This window comes from Canis lupus, chromosome 15 (genome assembly GCF_048164855.1).
Source record: "Canis lupus baileyi chromosome 15, mCanLup2.hap1, whole genome shotgun sequence".
In the NCBI taxonomy this organism is placed as follows: domain Eukaryota; kingdom Metazoa; phylum Chordata; class Mammalia; order Carnivora; family Canidae; genus Canis; species Canis lupus.
The window spans coordinates 56,229,127-56,255,066 of record NC_132852.1 but is presented as its reverse complement, the minus strand read 5'-3'; the positions used below and the strand labels follow the sequence as shown (position 1 = coordinate 56,255,066).

The 25,940-nt window shown below is 39.8% G+C and overlaps 1 protein-coding gene across 3 annotated transcripts in view; it reads left to right on the top strand.

Moving 5' to 3' along the window:
• Positions 1–25,940, top strand: part of TPK1 (thiamin pyrophosphokinase 1) — a 325,666-nt gene that overhangs the window by 246,182 nt on the left and 53,544 nt on the right. Inside the window, exon 9 of one of the 3 annotated variants that reach the window (XM_072777564.1) lies at positions 18,366–19,298. The exons of the other annotated variants lie outside the window; for them this stretch is intronic. Coding sequence (XP_072633665.1) covers positions 18,366–18,394 — 29 coding nt within the window. The 3' untranslated portion in view covers positions 18,395–19,298. Of the gene's footprint in view, positions 1–18,365; positions 19,299–25,940 lie in introns of those variants that run through there. 3 annotated transcript variants of the gene reach the window in all.

Sequence of the window (25,940 nt, the reverse complement as noted above, 5' to 3'; positions counted from 1 at the left end):
TAAGTGCCAGTAGATGACAATTTCTATGATGTATGGGCTGGACTGTGTGAACACTATCTCCTTTACTTAAATTCTAGGATAATTATAGTAGAGTAATGTCAAGATGATAGTATCACAATAATGTCATCAGTTGTTGAGACCTAGGATTTTCAACTGAAATAACTAAGATATTAAAATGACTTCCAAATAAATCAAAAATAAATTAATCAAAATGACTTCCACAAACCACACAGCTTCCCAGAGCCAGAGCTGACCTAAAACTCAGGTGTCTCCACTCCTAGCACAGAACATTCTCCTCCTGATCTCCTTCACTACTAGCACTGCAGGAAATTTTGATGTTTGATAATAGATCTAAGTATATATAAAGATAGATAAACTTAAAATGTGTGATGTTTGCTAGATTAAAAAATAAGCATGTTTGTATCACTTTTCATGATGTAACTTTTCAGGTGTATCAGTTTCAAATTGCTGCAGTAACAAATTACCACCAACTGGTGGCCTGAAGCAGTGCATCTATTATCCTAGAGTTCTGGAAGCTGGAATCCCAAGTTGGTCTTAAAAAATTAAAATCAGGGTATTGAAGAGCTGTAGGGTATTAACAGATCTGCTTCCAGGAGGAAGCTCCAGTTGGAGAATCCTCCTCTCACCATTTCCAGCTTCCGGAGGCTGCCCACATTTCTCGACCGTGATTCCTTCCACTATCTTCAAGGCTAGCAGCATAGCATCATCAAATCTCTCTCTCTGACTTCTGTCATTGTTACATCTCTTCCTCCAGCTCTGACTGTATAGCTTCCTGCTTTTAAGGGATTTGTGATTACACTGGGACCATCTGAAGAATCCAGAATAACTCCATCTCAGAATTTTGATTTAATCACATCTTGCAAAACTCCTCCTGCCATATGTGATTCATTCACAGGTTCTAGGGATTACAATGTAGACATTTGGTGGTGGTGGGGCATTATTCAGCCTCCCATGTCAGGACTGTAATCTATGAATTAAATAATTTTCTTAAATAATACTTATTGAATACAATTATTAGATCATTGAATCTGTGCAGTTACCCTGAAAACTAACGTGTGAAGACTTGTTTACATTGCCAATGAGAAACTGAATTTAAAGTATTGTCGTTCATCTGGCCTCTGACAACTTGTGATAAAGACTCAAGGCAAAATAAAAACAAATTGTGTGAGCACAATTTATTTGGTGTCCACAAAGAGAACAAGGGTACCAGTTTCCACCCATCTGGTTTGTCTTCTTCAAAGATTGCTGTCAGGTTTAGCTAAGCATATATCCTGATCTGTGGAATCATGTGGAAAGTCAGGTTTACACAGGCCAGAGCCAAAAGCTCCATTCAGCTGTAGAGTTCTAAAGCAGTCTCTTATTAGACATACTCCTTTTATTTTAATCCTTTTTATACTTCTTAACTTCTTTAACTTTTGAAGCTGTACTTACATGAGAAACTGATAGCTTCTATCCAAAACAGTCAAAAGGGTCGCCTGGGTGGCCCAGTTGGTTGAGTGTCTAACTCTTGATTTTGGCTCAGGTCATAGATCTCAGGGTCATGAGATTAATCCCACATTGGGCTCTGTGCTTAGCACAGAATCTGCTTCAGATTCCCTCTCCCTCTGCCCCTCTCCCCATAAAACAAATAATAAATATTAAAAAAAAAAAAAACAGGCAACAGTCTGATGTCTGATTAAGATGGTGAAAAAACAAAAGGCAGAAAATTTGACTCTTCCTTAAGTTGCTTTTATGGCCACATATTTTTAGTCTCAGGGCTCTAAAGGTCATTAGAGACCAAGCAGGTATTAATGAATTAAAAGGACACATACTCTATCAAACTACTAGTTTGTTTATGCCACTGTCGCTGTTATTTCTACCCTTTATGCACACCCCAAACCACATGCACATACCTGTACTATGAGATATTACAAGTTTGGGCTTCCTTAGTGTGTACCTAGATTTCGTCAGTCAGGAGTAATAGGCCACAAAACTGCCACTTTTGATAAGTTCTGAATATTAGCACTGAGGAATCATTGCACAAAGTGACAATCATGGGAAACTCAAGGACCTAGCTTTGATGAAGAAGGCAAAGTTAGCGGTGATATTGAGACACAGTAGATATTATTTCTCTGGAGAGAAGAATATATTGAGGAGCAAGACTATTTTTAGACTATGTCATTGAGAAAGGTTTTCAAATATTCTATTCATAAGCAGATATTACATTTTCAGACATTTCAGGCTAGTAACAAACATATGGCCTACTACAAACTTGTATTAAATATATATTTCATTAACTCAGCTCCAGTTCTGGTTTCTGTGTAGTAGGATTTGAACCAGACATGAATGATTTTTCTTCTCTTAAGGCCTTGCCCTCCTGGATTCTGCTGAGAGCACAAGGAACCAACAATAATTTACTATATGCCATAATCATCCTGTTTTGTTTTGAGAAAACTCCCTACAACCTGACAACACACATTTATTATGGTTGATTCTAGGCATTTAAATATGAAAACAATTAACGTGCATTTGTAGGGAATATGACAAATGGGAATTTGTGAGCAGACCAATTTTTCACTGACCTGCATTCAAGAACACTATTATAACTCAGGTTGGCCTCCCCAATTTTTAAATGAGTTGATTTCCTAGTATTTATGTGGGCAGGTTGATGGATGAGAATGACTTTAGTGTAAGCTCCAGAGTCGCCTTCTTTTTCCACTCCTCCAGGTTGTACTTTTGTGCTGATTCAGATGTGCACCCCTGTGCATTCAACCGTCCGGTTAATATATTGAGACGAGAAAGCAATAACTTTTGGTCATTACATGAATTGTAGAGAATATTGAGGGGTGCAGGTGAATAAACTTTTAATGTGGGAATAGATCACTGGGTGTAACTTTGTACTGGGTCCAGATAATCCTACTTTGCATTGTGCATAGCACTTTCATGTATCCCACCTCTCTTCTGTATTCTCACTGTCATACAGGTTTAACATCAACCCCCATACCAACACAGAGTGATATTGTCCCCATTTTATAAATGAGGAAGTTTGAGTCATAGGTTATTAAATGAATTGTTCAAGTTCATATTTCCTGAGTCCTCTTTGCACCTAGGTCGGATCCATCACTGGTGATTTACATAACTATTTGTAAAAGCTTTGGACAGAGTGAAATATCCTATCTCAAAATCCTTTATCTAAAAGAAAGTGGCATTTTCCTTGAACTTGGGCAGCATCAAGACAAAGGAGATAGAATTAACACCTTAGCAATGAAAATCATGTTGCAAGCCCCACCCAAGACACTCCTTTCTACTCGGCAGGACCCAGATCATACAGTAGAATCCACATAGCTTTGTAGAGCGGGTAATCCAGGTGTCATTTATGCTCTCCATGATATGATTTCTGGGGTGACTGTAAACCAAATGTCAGTCACTATGGTTCTCAGGATACTTGTAATAAAGATTCAAGGTGGGGGACACCTGGGTGGCTCAGCACTTTCTTCCGCCCAGAGTGTAATCCCTGGGTCCTGGGATCAAGTCCCACGTTGGGCTCCCTGCATGGAGCCTGCTTCTTCTGCTGCCTGTGTCTCTGCCTCTCTCTCTGAGTCTCTCATGAATAAATAAATAAAATCTTTAAAAAAAAAATAAAATAAAGCTTCAAGGGGGAAAAAAGATGTATTTAGCATTCACAAAGTAGAGTAAATGGTTAAAATAGAATTTTTGAGTGTCTGCAGATTCAAGGATGAAAGAGAAAGAACAGTGATGAAAGGGCAGGATGGCTTGGTTGCAGAAGGTATAGATTGCATGCAGGTTTCTCAGCAGTGAGCTGCCATTATGTCCTCTAGATTGCTTGGAGGCCAAATTGTGAAAAAGTGGAAAATATTTGGAGAATACTAGGCTTAAATTAAAAGAAGGGGAGATCAAACTGGGGAAATATCCAGTATATAGATTAAAATAGAAGCATCCACATAAAAGGGCTTTTCTGTATAACTGTACCCCAGGTCAAGTTTGTGAAGATATTTTTACTTTTTTTTTGGTGGGGGGGAAACTCAAGGTGTACAAATTACACAGAGAGGAGGTAAGTTCTCAAGCGTAATTCTTCATCGAGGAACTACACTGAATTCTTTCCTCTTCCAGAGAAGAGAGGGTAGAGATTTTCTGGCTGTAAGATTTAGAAACAGTCAGAAAATGGGACAAATCAGTGCTTTAACCCCCTTGACAAAGCAAGTCTCTGGAGATTACTGTATAACATATAACAGTTTGTACCTTGAGTGTCCCTCAAAATGCAGCAGAAAAATATATGCTGCGGGTTATCTTGGTTAGTAACGAGGACAAAAGAGGACAGTAGGGTTTAGATTCTGACTCTAAAATGAAGGAGTTCCATGGTACTGGGAGCCCCTGCAGACTCTGCACCCGAGGATTGGTAAATGATGTCAAGACTTTTTTCAGTTTGAACACTGGCTGCTAGCACCACAGAATGGAAGAATCCAGATTATAAGTGCCAACAGCTTAGATTTTCAAGGAGACCTCCGTCTCCTCAGTTAGCTATGTGTGGGCAATTAAGAGAAGCAGTAGTCGGACCAGAATCAGGGGGTGTTTGTCGGAAAGCTGTGTCAGGGCTGACGTGGTGTTGTGTGGACCCATCTCGCAGAGGTCTCCTATGATGTGGTTCATCGTATGAAAGTGCTTTGAACACCATGGAAGAGGACATCCTGTGGCATCACCACAGTTCATAATCTCCTGCTGAAGGTGAAGCCAGGAATGGGAAATAATTACTGTCCCTCATTTACACTGAGGCAGAGTGGAAGCTCTGGCTGTATCCAATAAATTGCTCTTTGATGGAGATTCATTAGTACTATTGTTGTGTCTCAGCAGCCCTGGTGTCAACGTCACTCTTTGGCTCCCTTCTCAGTTTAATTGCAAGGTTCACTTTGGGCAAATCTCATTGGCCTTTTTCAGTCATCTGTTTTCTGGACCCATTTAGTTGCAAATTAACAACCCCTCTCTCTCAACTATCTATCCCTAAATCTGGTTTTCCTTCTGTGTGTGTGTATATGTATGTCTGTGTGTGCGTCAAAGAATGTACTTAGAAAAAAAATTACTCAAACAAGAAGGCTTTCTGATTATTTTTTTTAGCCCACTACAACTGATAATAAACTTTGATTTTTAGCCACTTAAAAAAATATATTGGGGCACCTGGGTGGCTCACTGGTTGAGCATCTGCTTTTGGCTCAGGTCATGATTCAGGGTCCTGGGATTGAGTCCCCCATTAGGCTTCCCACGGGGAGCCTCCTTCTCCCTCTGCCTATGTCTCTGCCTCTCTCTGTGTGTCTCTCATGAATAAAAAAATAAAATCTTTAAAAAAAATAAAAAATATATTTAGAATGTATTGGTGGCAGTTTAAATGTGACATGTTAATTAAGAAAAATTTACACTTGTGGTGTTTGTAATTGACCTGCACAGACAAGGATATGGTATAGACAAGGATAAAGTTTTATTTCCTACTGCCTTGTCTGGTACATGCTAATTACTACGTGAATTACCTAAATAGGTTTCACCCCTTATAGAAGGATGGGATAGATACATTACTCACAGGGGGAAATCTGGTTTGTGCTTGGAGGACAAAGTAAGGACAGTGATTCTGGCTTTGTTCTTGTTCTGGTTCTGCTGTGATTCTAATACAGCGATGAGCCCTCCTCTCACCTGCCCCAAGTACTGAGTTCTCTTTTGTTGAAAATGAGTGACTTTGAATGAAATCATCTCAGTCTCTTTCATGTCTAGCATTGGTCCTCTTTATTCTCAGTAGCAGAATTGTACTGTTATGTTTTTCCTCCTGAATGCCTGTGAAGAGCATTTGAGGTCCAACGCACATGCCTTCTCCCCTCCAAGGCTTGAGCCCATTTCCCAGTAATCCCAGTATGTCTTCTCCCTTTAACATCTCCCCCAGCCTCCTGCTGCTCTTAGTCGTTTCCAGTGGCCACTTAAATCATATCCTTCATGAAGCTTTCCTAACAAAATGTGATTTCTCTTTCCTTTCAATTCCAAAAATGGGCTGTGCAGCCTTTCTGCGTATTTACCTGTTAGCATCTTTCCTTGGTGCAGATTTCTTACTCCCTGCACTAGAATTCATTTGCCTCAAGGGTTTGGTGCCTGTTACCTGGGATGCCTCCTAGTAGGCTAGAATAACACCTTGTGTGTATTATGTCATTAGCATTCTTGTTTAAATTAGCACGTGCATTTTCCCCACGTGAATTCTGTCACAGAGTCAATTGCATGTTAGTGAAAGATGCTGAGGCAAGAGTTCTTTATCATAAACCTTTAAAACAATTAGGATAACAAAAGATAAGTTGAATTTTATTGGTGAAAATAGCTGTGAAGTCTGCCAGAAGTTGATGAGGCTTAAAGTAATGCCATTCAGGATGTGATTATAAGCAGAGATGGTTGCTGAGTGTAAGGGTGTGTTGGAGAGGGCCCTACCGAGGAATGGTCCAGGGACGCCTGAATCTAGAATCTCACCTTATTGGGGATTTGGAGTTTTAAAGGAACTCACTCTTCCCCTAGTTCATATCTCTTGCCCATTTCTTCACTGCTCTGAGCATGAGGCAAGGTCTGAAACATTTCATTTTTTGGTCCTCCCTCCCTCTTTTAAAGATGTATTTATTTATTTTAGAGAGAGTACACACAGGGATCTCAAGCAGACTCTGCTTAGTGCAGAGCCCAGTATAGGGTTTGATCTCACAAGCCTGAGATCTGACCTAAGCTGAAATCAGCTTAAGCAATAGAGTCACCCAGGTGCCCCTTGTTCCCTTTTTATAGATGTTGAAGATCATATTAAACTATAATTTGAGAACGTGTTATAAAAACAAAGGGAAATGAAATTGGTTCTCTTATTGTGTGTCTATTCATGAAACTTTTAAGATTTGCTTTGCAGAAAGAGGGAGAACAAAGAATCCTAGTTCTATTTTACTGTGTCCTATGGGGTGTTCTTACAGTATTACCTAAATGTAAAAAGTGCATTCATGTTTGTTGCAATTATTTTGCATCCTTATCTTATCCACTTAACTAGGTTGTATACTTCTTTTAGTTGATGAGCCCCTTAGATTTTGTTCCCATCCTATTTAGTGAAATCCTTAACACGAGATGTTTAAATGACTTGATTTATAATAGGACTCTGGGGCAGCCCCGGTGGCCCAGCGGTTTAGTGCCGCCTTCAGCCAGGGTCATGATCCTGGAGACCTGGGATCAAGTCCCACGTTGAGCTCCCTGCGTGGAGCCTGCTTCTCCCTCTGCCTGTGTCTCTGCCTCTCTCTCTCTCTCTCTCTCTCTCTCTCTCTATGAATGAATGAATGAATAAATAAATAAAATCTTTTAAAAAATAATAGGACTCTGTATCAAAGTCACTCCATCCTTTTCGTATTCAGACCTTACACATTTCTCTAGCATTGTCAACTAGAAGTAACTAATGAAGTGGTTACTTAGCCCTGGAAACAAACTTATTTATAGGTTGGTAAGAAATATGGATTCTTGGTGGGGGGGAAGCAAAGAAGGAACAATGAGGAAGGAAGGGAGGAAGGGAGGGAGGGAGGGAAGATTGTATAGGTCATTTGAAGAAGCCACTGCCATTTAAAAAGAAAATAATGAGTAGGAAAATAGGCAAAAGAGAGTGAAATTGTTGGATTTCACTGAAGGAAATCCAATTTCACTCTTGAAAATGCAGAACAGTAACAGCACAGTAGGGATGGAAGCCAGATTTCTGCTTCTTAAGGTGATTAGAAAGGAGTTTTGAGTGAATTCCAAGAGCACAATGGCAGTAGACATATTAACTTTTAAAAAAGAAGTTTATCAGTGATTGAGGAAAAACTAGAGGTGTAGAGTTTTATTATCAAGGCAGCCTTTATGTCCAAGGTGTAAAAGAAATCTGTCTATGTTGAAAGTCAAAGGAATGTAGCTGCAGAGACCCAGAGAGAGGTGGGGGATGTGGGAGATAGGTGCGTACAGTGTGCGATGCCATCCCTCAGGAGGCTGGAAGGTGGAATCCAGAGTAGACGTGAAGCCTTTTAAGAGAGGTATGTTTAGCTCTACCTTGAAAACCAGGAACGAAGATCAAATGAGAGGTGTGGCACTAGGCATTAAGGTGGGAAGACACTTATGGATGAAGGCACTAACCTTAAGTGGCATGGATCTTTACCAGTACATCTGTGAAAGCATCAGTAGGTAAGCCACTGGGTATAAGATTGATTTAGAAAGTTTAAAATACCTATGAAGGAGAGGGTGTTAAGATACTAAATAACTTCTGAACAAATTTTAGACCACAGCAAGGACTAACTATGGAAGATTCCTCAGTTATGACTTCTTCTCTAGCAGAATTCTAGAGAACAGGGGACAGTGTGGATGGGTGGGGGGGGGGGGTGCGGTTTGAACAAGGGCAATGGAGCCTTGGGCAGTAGCTCTGAAGTCCCCATCAGTTGTAAATTCTACCGCAAATAATCATAACTATGTGTAAGTACTAATGATTTTGATCAATCCAAAAAAATTCGCTGAAGCAGGTTAAGGGTCACTCTTCACATAATGTCTCCTTGGTGATTCAGTGTGCTTCGTAAGATCAAGAGGACACCAGTGGGATAGGTTCATAGTTATGGGGCCTGGGTGTACTTAACACCATCATCTCTTGGTGCTTCGTGCTGTCTGAAGGACTGTTACTGATTTACATTAATTCTTATGGCAATCACAAATATTTAGAGCGTCACAGTTGAAATTTTCCAGTTAGCTGTGTTTTCTGTTTAATTTTACCCATGAGCATATTTTTAATGAAGAAGATAGGAATAGAAGAAGAAAATGCTAGTAGTACCTCAATAACTATTATAGTTGCACCTCAACAATCTGAAAACTCCCGTGTGGCTGGGCGAGCGGTGGGGTAGCACTGTCCTGTCAGTCAGTACAGCCAAACACATTTAAGACAAATTTGTTACCTGGAAGTCAACTGATGTATTTTGCCAACTTCATTTCTCATTAAGAAAATGCCCTTGTCTGCTTGGTCTGCTTCTGAGTCTCCTTCTATCTGCTCAATGATCTGATCACAACTAAGCAAACTAAGACTTTACTGTGCTTTCAGCCTCTCCCTGAAATGTGACCTTTAACCAGTCCATCTGGAATCTCTGATCAGCTCTAGTCTGCGGGATAGGACCCCCCCACACCCTAATCCTCAAAGGGGGTAACCTCGCCTGAAGCAATCCACTCTTTGTTAGAAACTTCTTCCTTCCTCTCCACCACCTTCAGCCTGTAAAAGCCTTCCTTTCATTTGTGCAGCTCCTCTAGCTCCTTCTTACTTGCTGGGTGATATGCTTTCCCAACGCAGGAATCCTTTAAAAAGCCAGTTAGATCTTTAAATTTACACAATTGAATTTTATGGGTTTTTTATTTTAACCACACAGAAGATGTGGAAGAGGCAGTACCTAGGAGGGAATCAAAGATAATACCTGAGGTGAATCTAAAATGAAACATTTTGCCAAGTGAGTTTCTGTTTAACAGTCTGACTATAAATAAGATATGCTTGGAGAGCTACCTCAAAACAAAAGTTTTTTTTTTTTTTAATTTTTTTATTTATTTACTTATGATAGTCACAGAGAGAGAGAGAGGCAGAGACACAGGCAGAGGGAGAAGCAGGCTCCATGCATCGGGAGCCTGATATGGGATTCGATCCCGGGTCTCCAGGATCGCACCCTGGGCCAAAGGCAGGCGCCAAACCGCTGCGCCACCCAGGGATCCCAAAACAAAAGTTTAAGGAACTCTGTTCATCACTGTGATCCAATTCTGCTGTCCCTAAATCCAAGAATTTGCCGTGTGTGTGGAGTCCACCACTAGATGAAAGGCTTTCAGTCCGTAGTGAAAACCAAATAGTCTTCAGTTCACTGTTGTCAGTCATCCCTGATTCAAGGCCACTGCCCTAGAATGGGCCATTTATTGATGACCTGACCTCCATGGCTTCCATTCTCTGCATCCCATCTTCTTTTCTGGGCTTCTACAAGACAGCAGCTGCCTTTTGAAGATTTATACCCCCCAACCAGATGTGATCTTTCATTTCCCTGAATCTTCAGAGCACCTTGCATGTCGGTTTAAGCCACTCATAGCCTTGGATTGTAATATCTGTATAACTGCCTCTGCCCTTTCCCTAACTAGATCATAAATTTCTTAAAGGCAGAAACTGGGTCCTGATCATTCTTGAACCCTCTAAATCACAATTGACATCCCTTGGACATCAGTGAACCAATGTAAAGCTTGGAAGGAAGAGGTGGTGGGTTTCTAATCTCCCAAACCGCCATAGTCATAGAGAAGATGTGTCCTAGAAGTTTGGAAAGGGTTACATGAGATAGTGTATGTAAAGTGCTGGACACAGAGTATAATAAGCAATGGACATTATTATGGTGATGATTTTTATGGGTGGTCAAAATATCAATCTCAAGAGGACCCAAGAGTGGCCCATCCTAAGTGACTGTCATCCTGATATCGATAACATTCTGAAATATTGACTGTTGTAGAGCCAATGAGATATGATAGCAAAAATTCAGCTGAGAAAACAGGCCTATATCCTTAATTAAGAAAAAAAAGTGAACAGTGGAAAATCACTTCTGAGTCTTATAAATAGGAAATTGGATTTCCTAATGGGTAATTTAAAATACTTTGGGAACATAAATATACCTGGAGCACTCAAGCTATAAGTTGGTGACTCAGAGAACGAGGGCACAGAATCCTGAAATAAGCAACAGCAAATGGCCACTTAAGCTCTTAAAGAGCAAATTGCAGAAAATAAATTAATTCACTTAAATATGCATGAATCTCCTGAGTGGTGGAATATGCTGAAATGGTGCTGAATGATTTCCTTTGTTGTGTGTGTTCTGAAGTATTAATAATGCCTTGTGCTTTGTGCCCTGTACCTTTGATTAGAACAAATCCCAGAACCTTTTACCTTTTTAAATTGTTTTTAAAACAATTTTGATAATAAAACAGGAAATTCCAGTCAAAGTACAGATTGGTCTCATTGATTTGGAAAAGTGGACAGCAGGCTTTGCAAAGGATAGATGGATCTCAAAGGGAATGGGAACTGATTCAGATTAAATTGTTAGAAGAGATCTTTGGGGAGGCTGACATAATTTTGCAGAAACTTCTTAAAAGTTTGAAACTTGTCAACCTTTCCCCCGAAACACATGCCAAGATTTTATCAACCTCTCTGATACTGCATGGCACAGCAGTTTATGTTCCAAGAATCTATGCCATTGTAGACTACAGGGTATATTTAGAATATTTGTCAGAATTATTACTCAGTTATTTCCAGCACTTTTCATATCCTTTAATTTTCATCGTGGGAACCACAGACATGAAAATGCTGGGGCTTCATGTCCTAGCATACTTAAAAACAAATTCTACAGTCATATAATTGAATAAGTAAAGGAAAGGAGCCAGGAAGAGGAGGCAGAGACATCAAAAGTAGAAGCAAATGATCAGCTAAAGGACTGTAATGTTTGAGGCCATATTCTAGCTGATGTTTTTAAAGGAGAGGGCTTTAAGGAAGTTACTGTTTGCCCAGCACACACCTATTATTAAGGCAGCTTTCTTTTATGGCCGCGTTTCATTTTTGATGCCAACTAGTGAAGGGGAGCTTGGCGGCAGAGTGAGGGCTGGTGCCAAGAAGACCCGAGTGATGGGGTGGTTAAGGCTTAGAAAATAAATTGGCAGCCCTGCCTGAGAACAAAAATAATCAAAAGAATTGCCAAGAACCATAAAACCAGGGGAGTAGGGATATGAAATGCATCAACTTGATTTTCTGAACATGGAGAAATATTAAATCTATTCTAAGTCTGTTATGATATCCATGTATTTTTCTGTATTACAGGAGTTTCTGTATTATAGGAATTTCTATTTTGCCTTAGGGCTATGAATAGGATCAAGTCAGATCAAGCTTTTGTTTTTTTTTTTTTTTTTAAGTTTGGAAAAACATACTTTTCTACATGGTTTAGATAATTTGTAACTTAGGTGTGTGTGTGTGTGTGTGTGTGTGTGTGTGTGTGTGTGTATCCCTATTGTTGAATATTTCCTTTGATGCCAAAGGCTCATCATTTATATGCTAATTTGTTCTCTTGGGAAGCTATGATCTGTCACAATTACAAACAATATTTGAAGAGAAATCTTTTGTAACAACTATTAAATGAAACAGCACATTCCAAAAAGATGGTGTAGCATCTGCAAGAATATGTCATGATAAGTCAGAAGTATTGACGTAGCTCAAGTGCACAGTAGAGGTGCTGATGAGAGATGCTGCTAGAAATGTAGGTGGGGTCAAATCACGAAGGGGTTGTGAACTGTGAGAGGAAGTCTGGATTTGTCTGTAGGCAGTGGGTCAAGATTGTGAACAGAGAAGGGAAACAATCACCTTTGTGTTTAATGAAGATGACTCTGGAATCATTGTATGAATTGGATTAGAGAAAGATATAGTAAATATTTTTTTTCTTTTTAAAAATCAGTCCAAATAGGAAACTAGAACCTTATGTCAATTATCTAAGCATTCAAACACAGCATTCCTTTTACTCTAAGGGTAAGATCTGTTGAGTGACTTTTTTTTTTTTTAAATGATGGCTGCATTTAATATATTATCTTTTTCAGTATGTACCATTGACCTTTACAATTCCAAGTTCAGGGGTGCCTAGGTGGCTCAGTTGGTTGAGTCTCCATTTCTTGGTTGTGGCTCAGGTCGTGATCTCATGGGTCCCTGAGATCAGTGGTCAGGCTCTGTGCTCAGAGGGGAATCAGCTTGGAGATTCTCTCCCTTTGCCCCTCCCCCTGCTTGCATGCTTGCGTGCGCGCTTGCTCACTCTCTCTCTCTCACTCAAATAAATATTTTAAAAATTTATAAAATTCCAAGTTCAACTCCATGTCTGCTCATAAAAGAGTGTATTCTCATCTTTAGTCACATAATTTGTGGGATGACTTGGTTCTTTCCAACAAAAACAAGCCTGGAAGTATCTCTTATCTTTGTAAAATGTCCCAAATCTGTTTCTGTAATTTATTCTGTCCTGTGTTCTGTCCCAAACAGATGATCTACCAGTTTCTTGCTTAAAACAGGGTCATGCGGGCAGCCCGGGTGGCTCAGCGGTTTAGCGCTGCCTTCAGCCTGGGGCGTGATCCTGGAGACCCGGGGTCAGGCTCCCTGCTTCTCCCTCTGCCTGTGTCTCTGCCTCTCTCTCTCTCTCTCTCTCTCTGTCTCTCTCTCTCATGAATAAATAAATATAATCTTTAAGAAAAAAAGAAAACAGGGTGATGCAATTTAGAGGACCAAATATACTATCAGTGAAGTCTGTGGACATTAGAAAATCTTCACAGTTCCAGCAATTGCACTGCTGGGGATTTACCAGCAGTGAAAGATACAGATGCAATGAAACGCCGGGACACCTGCACCCCGATGTTTCTAGCAGCAATGGCCACGATAGCCAAACTGTGGAAGGAGCCTCGGTGTCCATCGAAAGATGAATGGATAAAGAAGATGGGGTTTATGTATACAATGGAATATTCCTCAGCCATTAGAAACAACAAATGTCCACCATTTGTTTTGATGTGGACGGACCTGGAGGGTATTATGCTGAGTGAAGTGAGTCAATCAGAGAAGGATAAACATTCTATGGTCTCATTCATTTGGGGAATATAAAAAATAGTGAAAGGGAATAAAGGGGAAAGGAGAGAAAATGAGTGAAAATATCAGTGAAATAAGTCAATCGGAGAAGGACAAACATTATATGTTCTCATTCATTTGGGGAATATAAATAATAGTGAAAGGGAATAGAAGGGAAGGGAGAAGAAATGGGTAGGAAATATCAGAAAGGGAGACAGAACATAAAGACTCCTAACTCTGGGAAACGAACTAGGGGTGGTGGAAGGGGAGGAGGGTGGGGGGTGGGGGTGACTGGGTGACAGGCACTGAAGGGGGCACTTGACGGGATGAGCACTGGGTGTTATTCTGTATGTTGGCAAATTGAACACCAATAAAAAATAAATTTATTATAAAAAAAATATTAGTGAGGGTGACAAAACGTGAGAGACTCCTAACTCTGGGAAATGAACAAGGGGTAGTGGAAGAGGAGGTGGGCGGGGGGTGGGATGACTGGATGTTGGGCACTGAGGGGGGCACTTGGCGGGATGAGCACTGGGTGTTATGCTATAATTTGGCAAGTGGAACTCCAATTTAAAAAAATTTTTTTAAATCTTCACAATTCTATACCTAGAACCACACACCCACTCTGCTGCATTTCACACTACCTGCTGCTGCTTATAGAAGGATTATACTTATAGGTAGAATTCAAGTATTACCTGTAGAGATGTACTTATGTAGATACCAACTGTTCATTGATGCTTCATTAAGAGTGTATGCCCTATAATAAATGAAAAGTGGACACTTTTAAGAACTTTCAGTATGAAATAGTGTTCTATCGCCATTATTTTTCTAGTGATTAACTTTTCTAATAGCTCTGCGAGATGTTTTTCTAATCAGTGCACATGAGCCATCATCAAAACTAGAATTCCTAATTCTGAGCCAAAACAGTTGGAGACCAACCAAATCAGGACCTTTAATAAGGTTTATGAGGAAAAAAAAATCCATCAATCATTCATTCCCTTCCCAGGTCTGCGTACATTACTGAACAATTTTGTCAAACTTTTTCTACTAAAAAACCTTTAAGAAATTTGAATAGTATACCTATTAGCATATAGTATTATCTAATCAAAATATGATTAGTGAGGGTGAATCAGCTAATGTATTCATAATTTTAATCGTGTTAACAGCTCTGAAATTGGCTGATAATTGCTTTAGAATTAGAGGTTCTAATTTGTACATTGGTAATGTGTTTCCAATCACCAGCCAATATAATAACAATAATACATTATATTTCTCTCTTCATTGAGATCATGATGGACAGCTGAGATAGGATCTTTCCACCAGAACTGGATATCTAACTTTTTTCCTTAATATTAAAAACTTCTGAAGTTTCTGAAGATGGCAAGGCCATGTTTCGCCTACACTGGTCAAGCCTCTCCTGTTTTCTGTGGTTTTAATTCAGGGGAAGTCTGTGACCAGGAGCAGCCTCCTCCATGTCATTATCACTGTCAGCAGTTCCCTAGGTAATATACCAAGCAAAAATGCTCTGTACCCCACTGAAAGCCAAAAGCTTGGCCACATAGTTTTATCCATGTTTATGGTAGGCATCCATCAAGTTAATATAAATCAGAGAGACTTCAGAGAAAAAGATTCCATTGCCTGTGAATATTTCTAACAATGTGTTTTAAACCTATAAGGTCAAGTATGTTAACACAGTGATTTTAAACATTTTATTAAATTGCAAAACCCTTTGCTCAACCACAATTTTACCTAGAACCGTAAACCATAAACGTAGATAAGCAACTGTTTTGTTTGAAGTATAATACTGCTGTTACAACAGATACTAACTTATCACATACTTTTTTTTTAAGTCACTGAAATGAATTCATAACATTGCACATACAATTCTTATTTTGGTTATGGCCTCTGCTTTATTTTTTTCTGCAAGAAATAATAGCTAATAAATACAAAGTGAATACTTCAGGCTTCCTGAAGTGTCAGAAACTCTTTTGAGGCACGTCTATGAATTGTCTTCTATAATCCAGCAATGTGAAGTAAGTTTCGCAGGTGAGTAACTAAGGTATAGAGATGAACTTTGTTGCCTGGGGTCAGGAAGCCTCTAAGCAATAGAGTTGGAACAGACCTCTGGCCATCTGATTCCAAATACCACCTCCTACTAAAGGTAAAAGTAAACCTTCACTAGGATCTTAGAATTCACAGGGCTGCTATAGAGAGGTTTTTGTCAGACATATTTGAAGAGAATCTTGTGGAGAATTAGTTGCCTTATAGCTTTCTGATAAATTAGCCCACAGGCCAGGGGGTTTGTCTTAGTACCTTCTTTTTTACCATTTGAACTATTTTTGAAGTAAATGAGTGTATCAACCATGGCTGCACAGTGGAATCACCTGGGAGGTTATAAAATGTACTGAAGCCTGTACTCTTCTGTTCTACATGTGGAGGGTCTGATTTAATTGGTCTATCTCCGTTGTTACCTGGATGTTGTATTTTTTTGCTTTTTGTTTTAACTCCCTAAGTGTTTCCTGTACAAAGTTAAAAAGGGCTCATTTAAAGCTAAGCCACCTTTCTGCTGTGATCATGTTCTCACAGAGGGCATACATGAGATGGGTATACCTGAGAGTGGGATGGGCTACTCAGATCATTCCAGGTTACGTTTTCCATGCCTATCACTACATGTTTTACCAAAGGGTGGTGGGCAAATAGACCACCTGGGAATATGGAGTCATTTTTTTCCTTTTTTTTAATTTAAATTTTGTTAACATACAGGGCAGTATTAGTTTCTGGAGTAGAATTCAGTGATTCATCATTTTCATACAACACCCAGTGCTCATCAAAAGTGCCCTCCTTAATGTCCATCCCCCATCTAGCCCATCCTTTTCTTTTTTTTTTTCCTTTTCCCTCTTCCCATATGTTCTCTGTTTTCTTTCTTAAGTTCCACATATGAGATCATATGGTATTTGTCTTTGACTTATTTCACTGAGCATAATATCCTGTAGTTACATCCATATCATAGCAAATGGCAAGATTTCCTTCTTTTTGATGGCTGAATAATATTTGTGTGTGTGTGTGTTTCTGTGCATGCCACATCTTCCTTATCCATTCATCAATCAATGGACATTTAGGCTCTCTCCATAGTTTGGCTATTGTTGTTAATGCTGAGTCTTTAAATGACTATTCTTCTGTAATTCCACAGAACCCAGTTTTCCCCCAAAATCCTCAAATGAGCTCTTGAAAAACACTCTCAGTTGGTCCTGTTCGTTGTACATATGTTTTATGACCCCCTAGCTTTACACCTTTGTGATATGAAAAACAATAAAATCTCAAGTTCGGACAAGCACTATTTTGGATAATAGAACACAGGCCTGGAAATGTTAACATTCAGCATGAAGGAAGCATCTTGTTTGTTTATTTAGCAGTAGTGGCTAAAAAACCTATTCTTCATATGGGTCTCTTACTATTTCTTTCATGACCCACATAGCTGCTTTCAGCTAGAGGGCATGCCCTTAGGACTATGGCAGAGCCAGATGATTAGTGTCTGGGCAGGCGGTGGGGGCTCGTAGCCCTAGCAACATGCAGGTACATACATCCACCCATACATGTACAGGTCCATAGAGATGGGGAGGGAAGGGAGGGAAAAAAAGAGAAGATTGATTTACATGCCTATCACTACATGCTTTGCCAAGGGGTGGGCAAATAGATTAGCTCTCTTTTCTGTGATTGCATGTGCGGGCAATCATGCTTCCATCTAGAGTAATTAAACATATTCATTTGTTTTCTCGGAAATAACTAAAAGTAGATTATATGCCATGAAGCGATTTTCACTTCAGAAAACAAATACTTGTTTAGTAGTAGAACACCAACTCCCCCAAAACATGCATTCACTCCTCTTTCCACTCCTACTAATTTTGGTGTGTTCATTTTTTTTTTAAATCATGGCTGTTGAGTTCCAGTAAGTTTACTTATGCTGTGATATTAAGGATGTTCCTTTTATAAATCACTAATTTAAATTTATATTGTGTTTACTCCTTTTTTCCCTTTTTGCATTCAGATTAAATGATAATTTTTTATATAACTTTATATTTCCTGTAGATAAGTTTTCTTTTTTCTGAGGATTTTGTTAGAACATGGATTAACAGAATCCTTGGAAGCGTGCAGACAGATACTTGCCTAGGAAAGATATGAATGGAGGAGGAAAAAAATAACCAATGTGCTCAAAATCAAAGCCTTCCGGTCGCTGGCGGTAGAGAGCAGAAGAGCAGAATTCTGTCTTGGATAGCTCCCCCATTAGTAACTGTGGACTATGAATGCACAGAACAATTAGTATTGAATCAGGGAATCGCTAGAGTTGTACTTAACTTTTTTTTTCAATTAAAATATGTCATGTGCAATATTAAAGTAATTGAAATTACTACATCAAATGATACACTGACCTTATAGTAAATGTGTAGAATTCTCTAAAACAAACTTCCCAGCTAGCTGTTCAATAAAACCTTGACGCATAGGGAAGGAGAGTAATGTGATGCTTTGGCAGTTTATTTGTTGGTTTTCTGATCCAGGCTGTTGCCCAGCCAGGATTCTGAGAGCCCTGGGGTCCTTGTTGGATTCCTTTTAATACTTCAACCTCTAGATAATTGAAAAATAAAATCATTGTGGTATACTTGAGGAATTGCAGGTCAGGATTGATAGATTACATCCTTTCTCTCTCTTTTTTGTCCAGATTGTCATCCTGCTTTCTCGTCATTCTAGCACCCTCACTGCTTCTGGATCTGAAACATCTGTCTCTGTATTATTCTTCACTCTTTATTTCTGTCACTGAGGTTCAATTGGCTGCATGGACAGGAAGGATGAGAGGCTGCTTGAAGCAACAAGCTCCACACAAGGGGGAAAAAAAAACGCATCTCTCCACTGTCAGCTCCTTAAAGTACTAACTGTCTCAGACAAAGGCCCAGAGAGACTGCCAACCTCAGTGGCCTAGGTGAGCTAGCATTCATCAGCCAAAAGAGTCTGGCAAGGCATCTCCTTCCGTGCAGAGCATAAATAGCCAAGAGGGTGAGGACTGCAGGGCAGCTGTGTCTTTTTAGCAGTCTAATGGGAGAAAGAATTTCCTTCATGGGAAAGCTTTATCTTGACAGTCAAATGGCCCTGATGATCAACTGCCAGGCTGGCCCATCCCTCCTGTTTGTTTCAGGATTTACCTGTAAAGAAATAGCCAGTCTAATGAAACCTGCTTATTGAACATCTGATCAGCTATGACTTGTTTTCTAGCCTGGTACTTGGGCCAGGACAAACAAGTGTAATTCAAGTGTACGGGAAAGAGAGTAGTCTGATCCTACGACGGCAGAGTTTGAACTATTTTGCCCCTGTTTCTGCAGTTACATTACATTGGCCATTAGCAACCCCTGCAAAAAGGTTAATCAATCAGTCCGTCAATGCGAAATAAAATAAAAGTCTGGGATTCAGGACCAGAAGCCTTGACCTTTCTCCTCCTTAAATGCTTTAGCTGATTTACAGCAGTTCCTTGCTCCAGACCAAGATGACAGACGCCTTTCTTCGCGCTATGGTCTGACTGCGGTACGGCGCCTCTGTCTTCAACCCTTTGTCCTCTACCTTCAGCAGACACTAAATCTACCTCCCTGCAGAAAATTACTTAACTTCCTGGGCCGGGAAGTAAAAAATCAAGTGCCATAAAAAAGTATTCTTTTGGTTGAGTCAGACCCAGAATCCACAGGAATGATTTATTATGAATCATTTTATCAATGAATCACTTGTCCACTTCAAGAACAGACGTTGTACTCTGCCTGGCAACAAGCTAAAGTAGATACAGCCAGAGAAACAGAATTATTTCAGCAGTTCAGCCTTTGTGGGACGTAATACTTAACAAGGATGTTTTAATTAAATTACAAATTAGAGCTGTGTCTTGCCATTGCAAAGTGATTTCTGCTTTTAGAGCAAAGGTGGTTTTCACTGTACCCAATATGATCTTTTGCTGTGTGGGGCAGAGGTAACAAGGCCTATGAGCAAAGCCTCATTGTTGGACCTGCAGTGCCATCTACAGAACAGATTGAATAATGTAGGTTCCACTTCTTAAGCACTTGAAATAAGGCAGCCACAAGGGAATTCAGCTGTGTATCTGTTTAGAGTTTACAGGAGGACTTTGTTACTACATAAAGAAAAGGTTATATGTTTGCAAAATGCTGTTATCCTGCTTAAGTCTCTATCATATTCCTCAGGGAATGGAGTATTGAGTTTTGGGGGCTTTTTGTTTTTTGTTTTTGTTTGTTTGTTTTGTTTGTCTAATTAACTGGAGCACCCTTTTGTTTCAAAAGTCCATTTGAATAATCTCTGTAAGATGTAGTATTTTAACTTTCTGGTTACTTTGGATAGATTGCATGGGACTTAATATCAGTCTCATGATTGATTGATTGATTATGTCTACTGCTTATATCCATCTCTTCCTGCCAGAAGAACATACCTTATTTGCTGATTTTTCTCAAGAACCTAGAACAATGCTTGCACAAAAGCAGGTAGCCAGACACTTGTGTGTGAAGGCATCAGTAGCACTGTACTTTGCTAGGAAGAGGACCAAATACCAAACGTGGAAAGTCATTTATCTGTTTTGAGTCTTAGGTCCTTCTGTTTCAAATAGGATCCAATATTCTTCCCATCAGTCTGTTATGAAAAGCAAATGAAATAATGAATAGCAAAGCACAGTAAGGTACTATATAATTTAGCCATTTCCCCTAAATATTGTTTTTGTTTTGTTTTTGATAGATTACTAGAAATGTAAAACATTTAAAACCCCCTAAATCCCCCATAATTTTCTGAGGTACTTTTAAAATGTACATATCTGGGCCCCAGACCGTGTAGGTTGGGACCTGGCAGTTGTCATTTTGTAAAAAATTCAGGTGATCCGGAAGCACACTAAAATTTCTGAACTTCTGGCATGGAAAAGAGGTGGTAATCGAATTGAATCTAAAATAAAAATGCTTCTTTAATATTATCCCCCCTGCAAAATTACTTCCTGATAGGAAGCTGTTTCTGATAAAATGTAGAAGGATAAAATGTATTTTCCTTTCTTTGTTATAAGGAAAATACAGAAAAAATGAATTGATCCGTTATTATTTAGCTTATGGTATAGTGTACTACCTCTTAAAATTTTGAATATAGACATATGTAAATAAAGATTCCCTTAAAACATTAAAAGTATTGTTAGCAATTTTATATATATTTACAAAATGTAGAATATAAATGTTGTTAATTTTAAAAGGAAGCAAAGGACAAATCTAAGCTTTTGTAAGACTGATTTTTAATTTTAATTTTATTTAGGAAATGCCATTGTTAATTTGTGTGCTAAAATGCTAAAATGCTGTACAGTATATTAATATGTTTTAGCATATTACAAAAATAGTTAAGTCCTTAGCCTTAAGGTTATTTCTCTGCCATCCTCTTTTCTTCAGCATTTTTTTAAGGAATAAATGGGAAAGATCGTATCTTTAAGGTGAACAGATTAACCATGCAAGAATAAAAAAAAGACGGGGTTTTCTTTTTTGATAATAGATTTATAGATAGATATATGCTTCCATAGCATGTAAGTATCTCTCAGGCCACTTAAACATGTTTATACTCATTTTTAGATTTGGTTTTGCTGTGAGGACAATGTCTGTATGCTGTGACATTATCTACCCAATAGCACTAGCCTTATTGTATGAATGAATGAATGAGTTGTTTAAAACAAAACCGGAGTACTTTGGATAGTGGCAAAAGCGGAATTTGCAAGCAGATGGTCTTAGGTGCAGATTCTGGCTCTATCTCTAGATATCTTCCTTTAACTCATTTTCTGAATATTATATACACTCATGTACTTATCAGTTATTCATATATATTCATTTATATAGTCTTTTTGGGGAGAGGGTGTCCATATACCAAGCACCACTATGCCATACTGTCAAGGATAAATTAAATCCCAAGAATTCAAGGGCTCCCATGACACATTTGGGGAGGGGGTCATAATATAATGAACAGGTAAAATACAAGTATGACAAACAATCAAGATAAGTAGACACCATGATAAATGGCATGGAGGAGATGAGCAAATTAAAAATAGAGTAATTGAGGAAGGTCATACTAGCTTAGGTTTCCATGGAAGGTCCTTTTGAAGAGGTGAGATGTAAAGACTGAGAAAGAAGTTGGAATGCAGAAAGCTGAGGGGAAAGAATTCTGGACAGAGTGGAAGGGAGAGGGCTTGGTGTATTGGAAAGCCAGAAGAGGGGCCTGGGATGGGGAGAGTGGTTGAATGGGGCATGGCTATGAGATCAAAAGGGAAGCACCAGTGAAGCCTTGTCAGCCATGGGGGGGGGGGGTGTACATTCTGTTCTGAGGTCAGTAGGAACCCATCTAAGGGCTTTAATCAGGGAGTGGTCCTGACAAATGATCTACATTTGTAAAAGATGACTCACAGAGGTGTCATTACACCTCCAAAGTATTTTTTGAATCTTCCCCTCACGTCCAATTCTAATACTCCTGTCTGAACTGAGTTCCTCATCTCTCATCCCATCTACTGATTGTCTCTCAGCCTTCAATTCTATCCCTTCCAGTGTGTCCCTCACAAAACTGCCAGATCAAACTATCCAAACTATCCTGTCACTCCCCTGAAACATCTGATGTGTCTCCTTTGTGTGCATGTGAGATGAAGTCCAAGCTCAGTAACCAGCTCAGGAGCCTTTATGGCCTGGCCCCACTTTGTTTAGAAACAGTTCCCTGTTCCTCCCAGCTTGTTCCCACCTCCCTGTCTTCCTATACTTCCATCTGTCCTTGCTCTTTTGGACTAATTCCTCATTAAAAAAAAAAAAAAAAGCCTTCTTGTACTCCTTACCCCTATCTCTTACTACAATCCAGAACTTACCGTACCATATTTCTGTTTAATGGCCTTATCTGCCTGGTAGCCAGGGGGCTTTCTGTAAATGTAGGGTAGAGATTTGGAGCAAAGACAGCCATGCCAATGAATGAGACGTTGGCTGAGCGCCCAGCTAGCGTTGGAGCACAGTCTTCACAGACAGCAGTTGCTAACCAGGTCATCATTCACTTGCCTTCTCCTTCCTTTCCCACTTGTCCCCCGGGTCTGTCTGGCAGACTCCCGTTCCTTCTCCTCATGTGCACGTACTCTACACAGGGCACTCTGCTGGTCGGCCTTGTAAACAGATGGGAAAATCCTGGATCTGTCTCCAGAGGACTTGGGCTCTAGTAGAGGAGCTGGAGCAGATTCCACAAAGAAGCAGCAGCTATACAAATATGTAGGATGAAGTGATAAATGAGATTATGGATACAAAGAGCTAGTCTTGAACTGAAAAGAAAATCTCACCTCATTTATTTCTTGGAAAAGAAAACTGGAGAAAAATTTAGCATTACTAAGCCTTCATTACTTTTCCAAAATATCCTGCAGCGTGCTTACTAATGTATTAGGAAATTCTCATGAATAAGTCACTCTAATGTCACATCTCAAAATATGTGAACAAAGGGTATTTTTTCAAGTTTTTGTGCATACTTAATTTTGTATGTTACCTCTAGGAAATGTGTATGCGCGCGTGCGCGCACTCACACACATTATAGGTTTGATGTGCCATAAATCCCATTACTCTTTTAGATAGTCTTAAGTGCTGATAAATGAATTAACCTATTTTTATTACTTAAAATATGTTAAAATGGATTCTAGTATGAAAGTATTTTAAAGTTTGAAAACATGTTTCTTAAGAAAATTATTTTTAATGTACAACAGTAAAATCCATTCGGGTTGGATCTTACACATATCAGAGCTCTATCCTAATTGGCTTTACTATTATTTGTTTCATTTTTTTCTCATAAATCTAAAAACATCCAACTTCTAAGCATTTAAGACATAAGAGATTGTCTTTTCCTCCCAAATAAGTAATTTTTAAAAATTCAAGTTCTGAGAAACATCCATTTAAATGTCATTCATTTTTATAAGCATATAACTCGCACAGCACTGATTTGTGATCTCAAGAACACTGTAGCCCCTCAGAAGATATGTGATCTTGTATGTACATCAAGAATGCAGGCTAGAGGGCAGCCCCAGTGTCGCAGCGGTTTAACGCCGCCTGCAGCCCGGGGCGTGGTCCTGGAGACCCAGGATCGAGTCCCACGTCGGGCTCCCTGCATGGAGCTCGCTGTCCTTCTGCCTGTGTCTCTGCCTCTCTCTCTGTGCGTCTCTATGAATAAATAAATAAAATTAAAAAAAAAAAAGAAAAAAGAATGCAGGCTAGGGGATCACTGGGTGGCTCAGCGGATTAACGCCTGCCTTGGCCCAGGGTGTGATCCTGTGTGATCCCACATCAGGCTCCCTGCATGGAGCCTGCTTCTCCCTCTGCCTGTGTCTCTGCCTCGCTCTCTCTCTCTCTCTGCCTCTCATGAATAAATAAAATCTTTTTAAGAAAAAAAAAGAATGCAGGATATAGGAAATTCTGTTATGTGTTCCAGAAAACATACTATAAGAAATACATACAGGAGAAATCATGTCATGCTCTGGACAGGCCTCACAGTTCAGGCTTGAGTTAAGCTGGGCCTTAAAAGTTAGGTAAGAGGAATAGATTTAAAAAAAAAAAAAAGGAAAAAAAAGAGATAAAGGGAGATAAGAAAGGAGAATATGAACACTCGTGACAGGAGGAAGAATATATAAGTACATGTGGAAGCAGGAATGAGCATGGTGGCAACTGAGCAACCCACCTTTCCTCCTTCTTCTTAAAATACCCTGAAACCTAATTATCCTAGTGTTGAAGCTAAAGATAGGCCTGTCATAGACCCCGGTGAAGGCAACTCTGGGGCTGCCTCCTAGAGAAGAGAACTGAGGAGTACAATGGTTCAGCCTCCTTCATTGGTAGGAATAGACTTCTGTGTGGGATGGGGAAGGGGTGGGAATATGGACCTGAAAATAGCACTATTCAGCCCTGACCAAGGCTTCCAGTTCCTTGAGCACAGTTTTTATCCAAGATGCAAACAGCAACTAATCCTTTTAGCTGAATAACAAGAGAAATTCAGTTAGATCCATTTGGGATAGCTTGACAGTTAATACATTCTGTGCCTCCTCTGCACTCCATCTCCACACACACACACACACACACACACACACACACACACACCTACCTACCTCATCCCTCAGTCTAGAGGGTTTGGTTTAAAATCGTAAAATTGCAAAGGCTCAGTGTAATGTAATTCCCCACCAAGTTTTTATAGTTACGTTAACATCATCCAATAGCAAGTCCAGAAGTAGGTGAGTTAGGATTTTATCCTTTAGTAACATCACTTTGCTATCATCTGGGTGTTATATTATTTAAATATTTCTTTTCTTACTAAAAGAAATTGTGTTTTACAGAACAGAAGTTTGAGAGTTTAAGATCCTTTGCTATGTACAGTCAGAAGGATAGAAGCACATTAATGATGTAGCAAGAAGTGAACAGAAATCAATTCATATATGTCTGAACAATGATGTATGATACTGAGTTAAAACACACACACATACACACAAACACACGATTGTGACAAGAGAGGCATGGAGACATTTCCAAAATAGAGGGAAAAAAGAAGCGTCGTCAGTGCTTCTAGTATTATTTATGGTGCTCCCCCAAAGGATGGCGTGGATGAAGTGAATACCAGAAACTTCAAGGCCGATTGTGATCCTGGAAAGAACCTGATGTAGAAACCACGTAGATGAAGCCTGGGATGGGGGTGGGGCGGGCAGGGAACCGGTAAGGAAACGTGAGGAGGAGAGGGGGTGCAGTGGTGGAGAGGAGCCAGGGAACCTGAATGGACATGTAAGGAACCTCGCATCTTCGTGTATGCACTTTGTGTGGTTCTAGGGATAAAAAGAGAATATCCTTAAAATCCCAGTCCCAGTTATCCGATGCCACAGACGTGTTCCTTTGCAGGTCTGAGGACGTGGGGCGTGGGATGACCCCTGTCCTCTCAGTGCAGTGATTTCTGCACTGTCCTCAAACGCATGCCGCGGGGGGACAGCGCGTACTGGTCGTGTCCCCGCCACATGAGCAGGCGCAGGCAGAGGCGGCCTGTGCTCATCGCCCGAATGTCTCTGTGGTTGCTGACTTTGAACTGCTCACGGGTGGTAGTCGCTGCAGGCTCTGATTAGATAAATGGATGCAAATGGTAATTGTAACTGATGAATGATTGATGATGGCTTTGTGTGTGTTTCATGCTGCACCCGTGGAAGCAGCCTCTGGCCTCCCAGAAGTGTTGCCTGTAACTGGAGGATGATTAGTCGAAATGT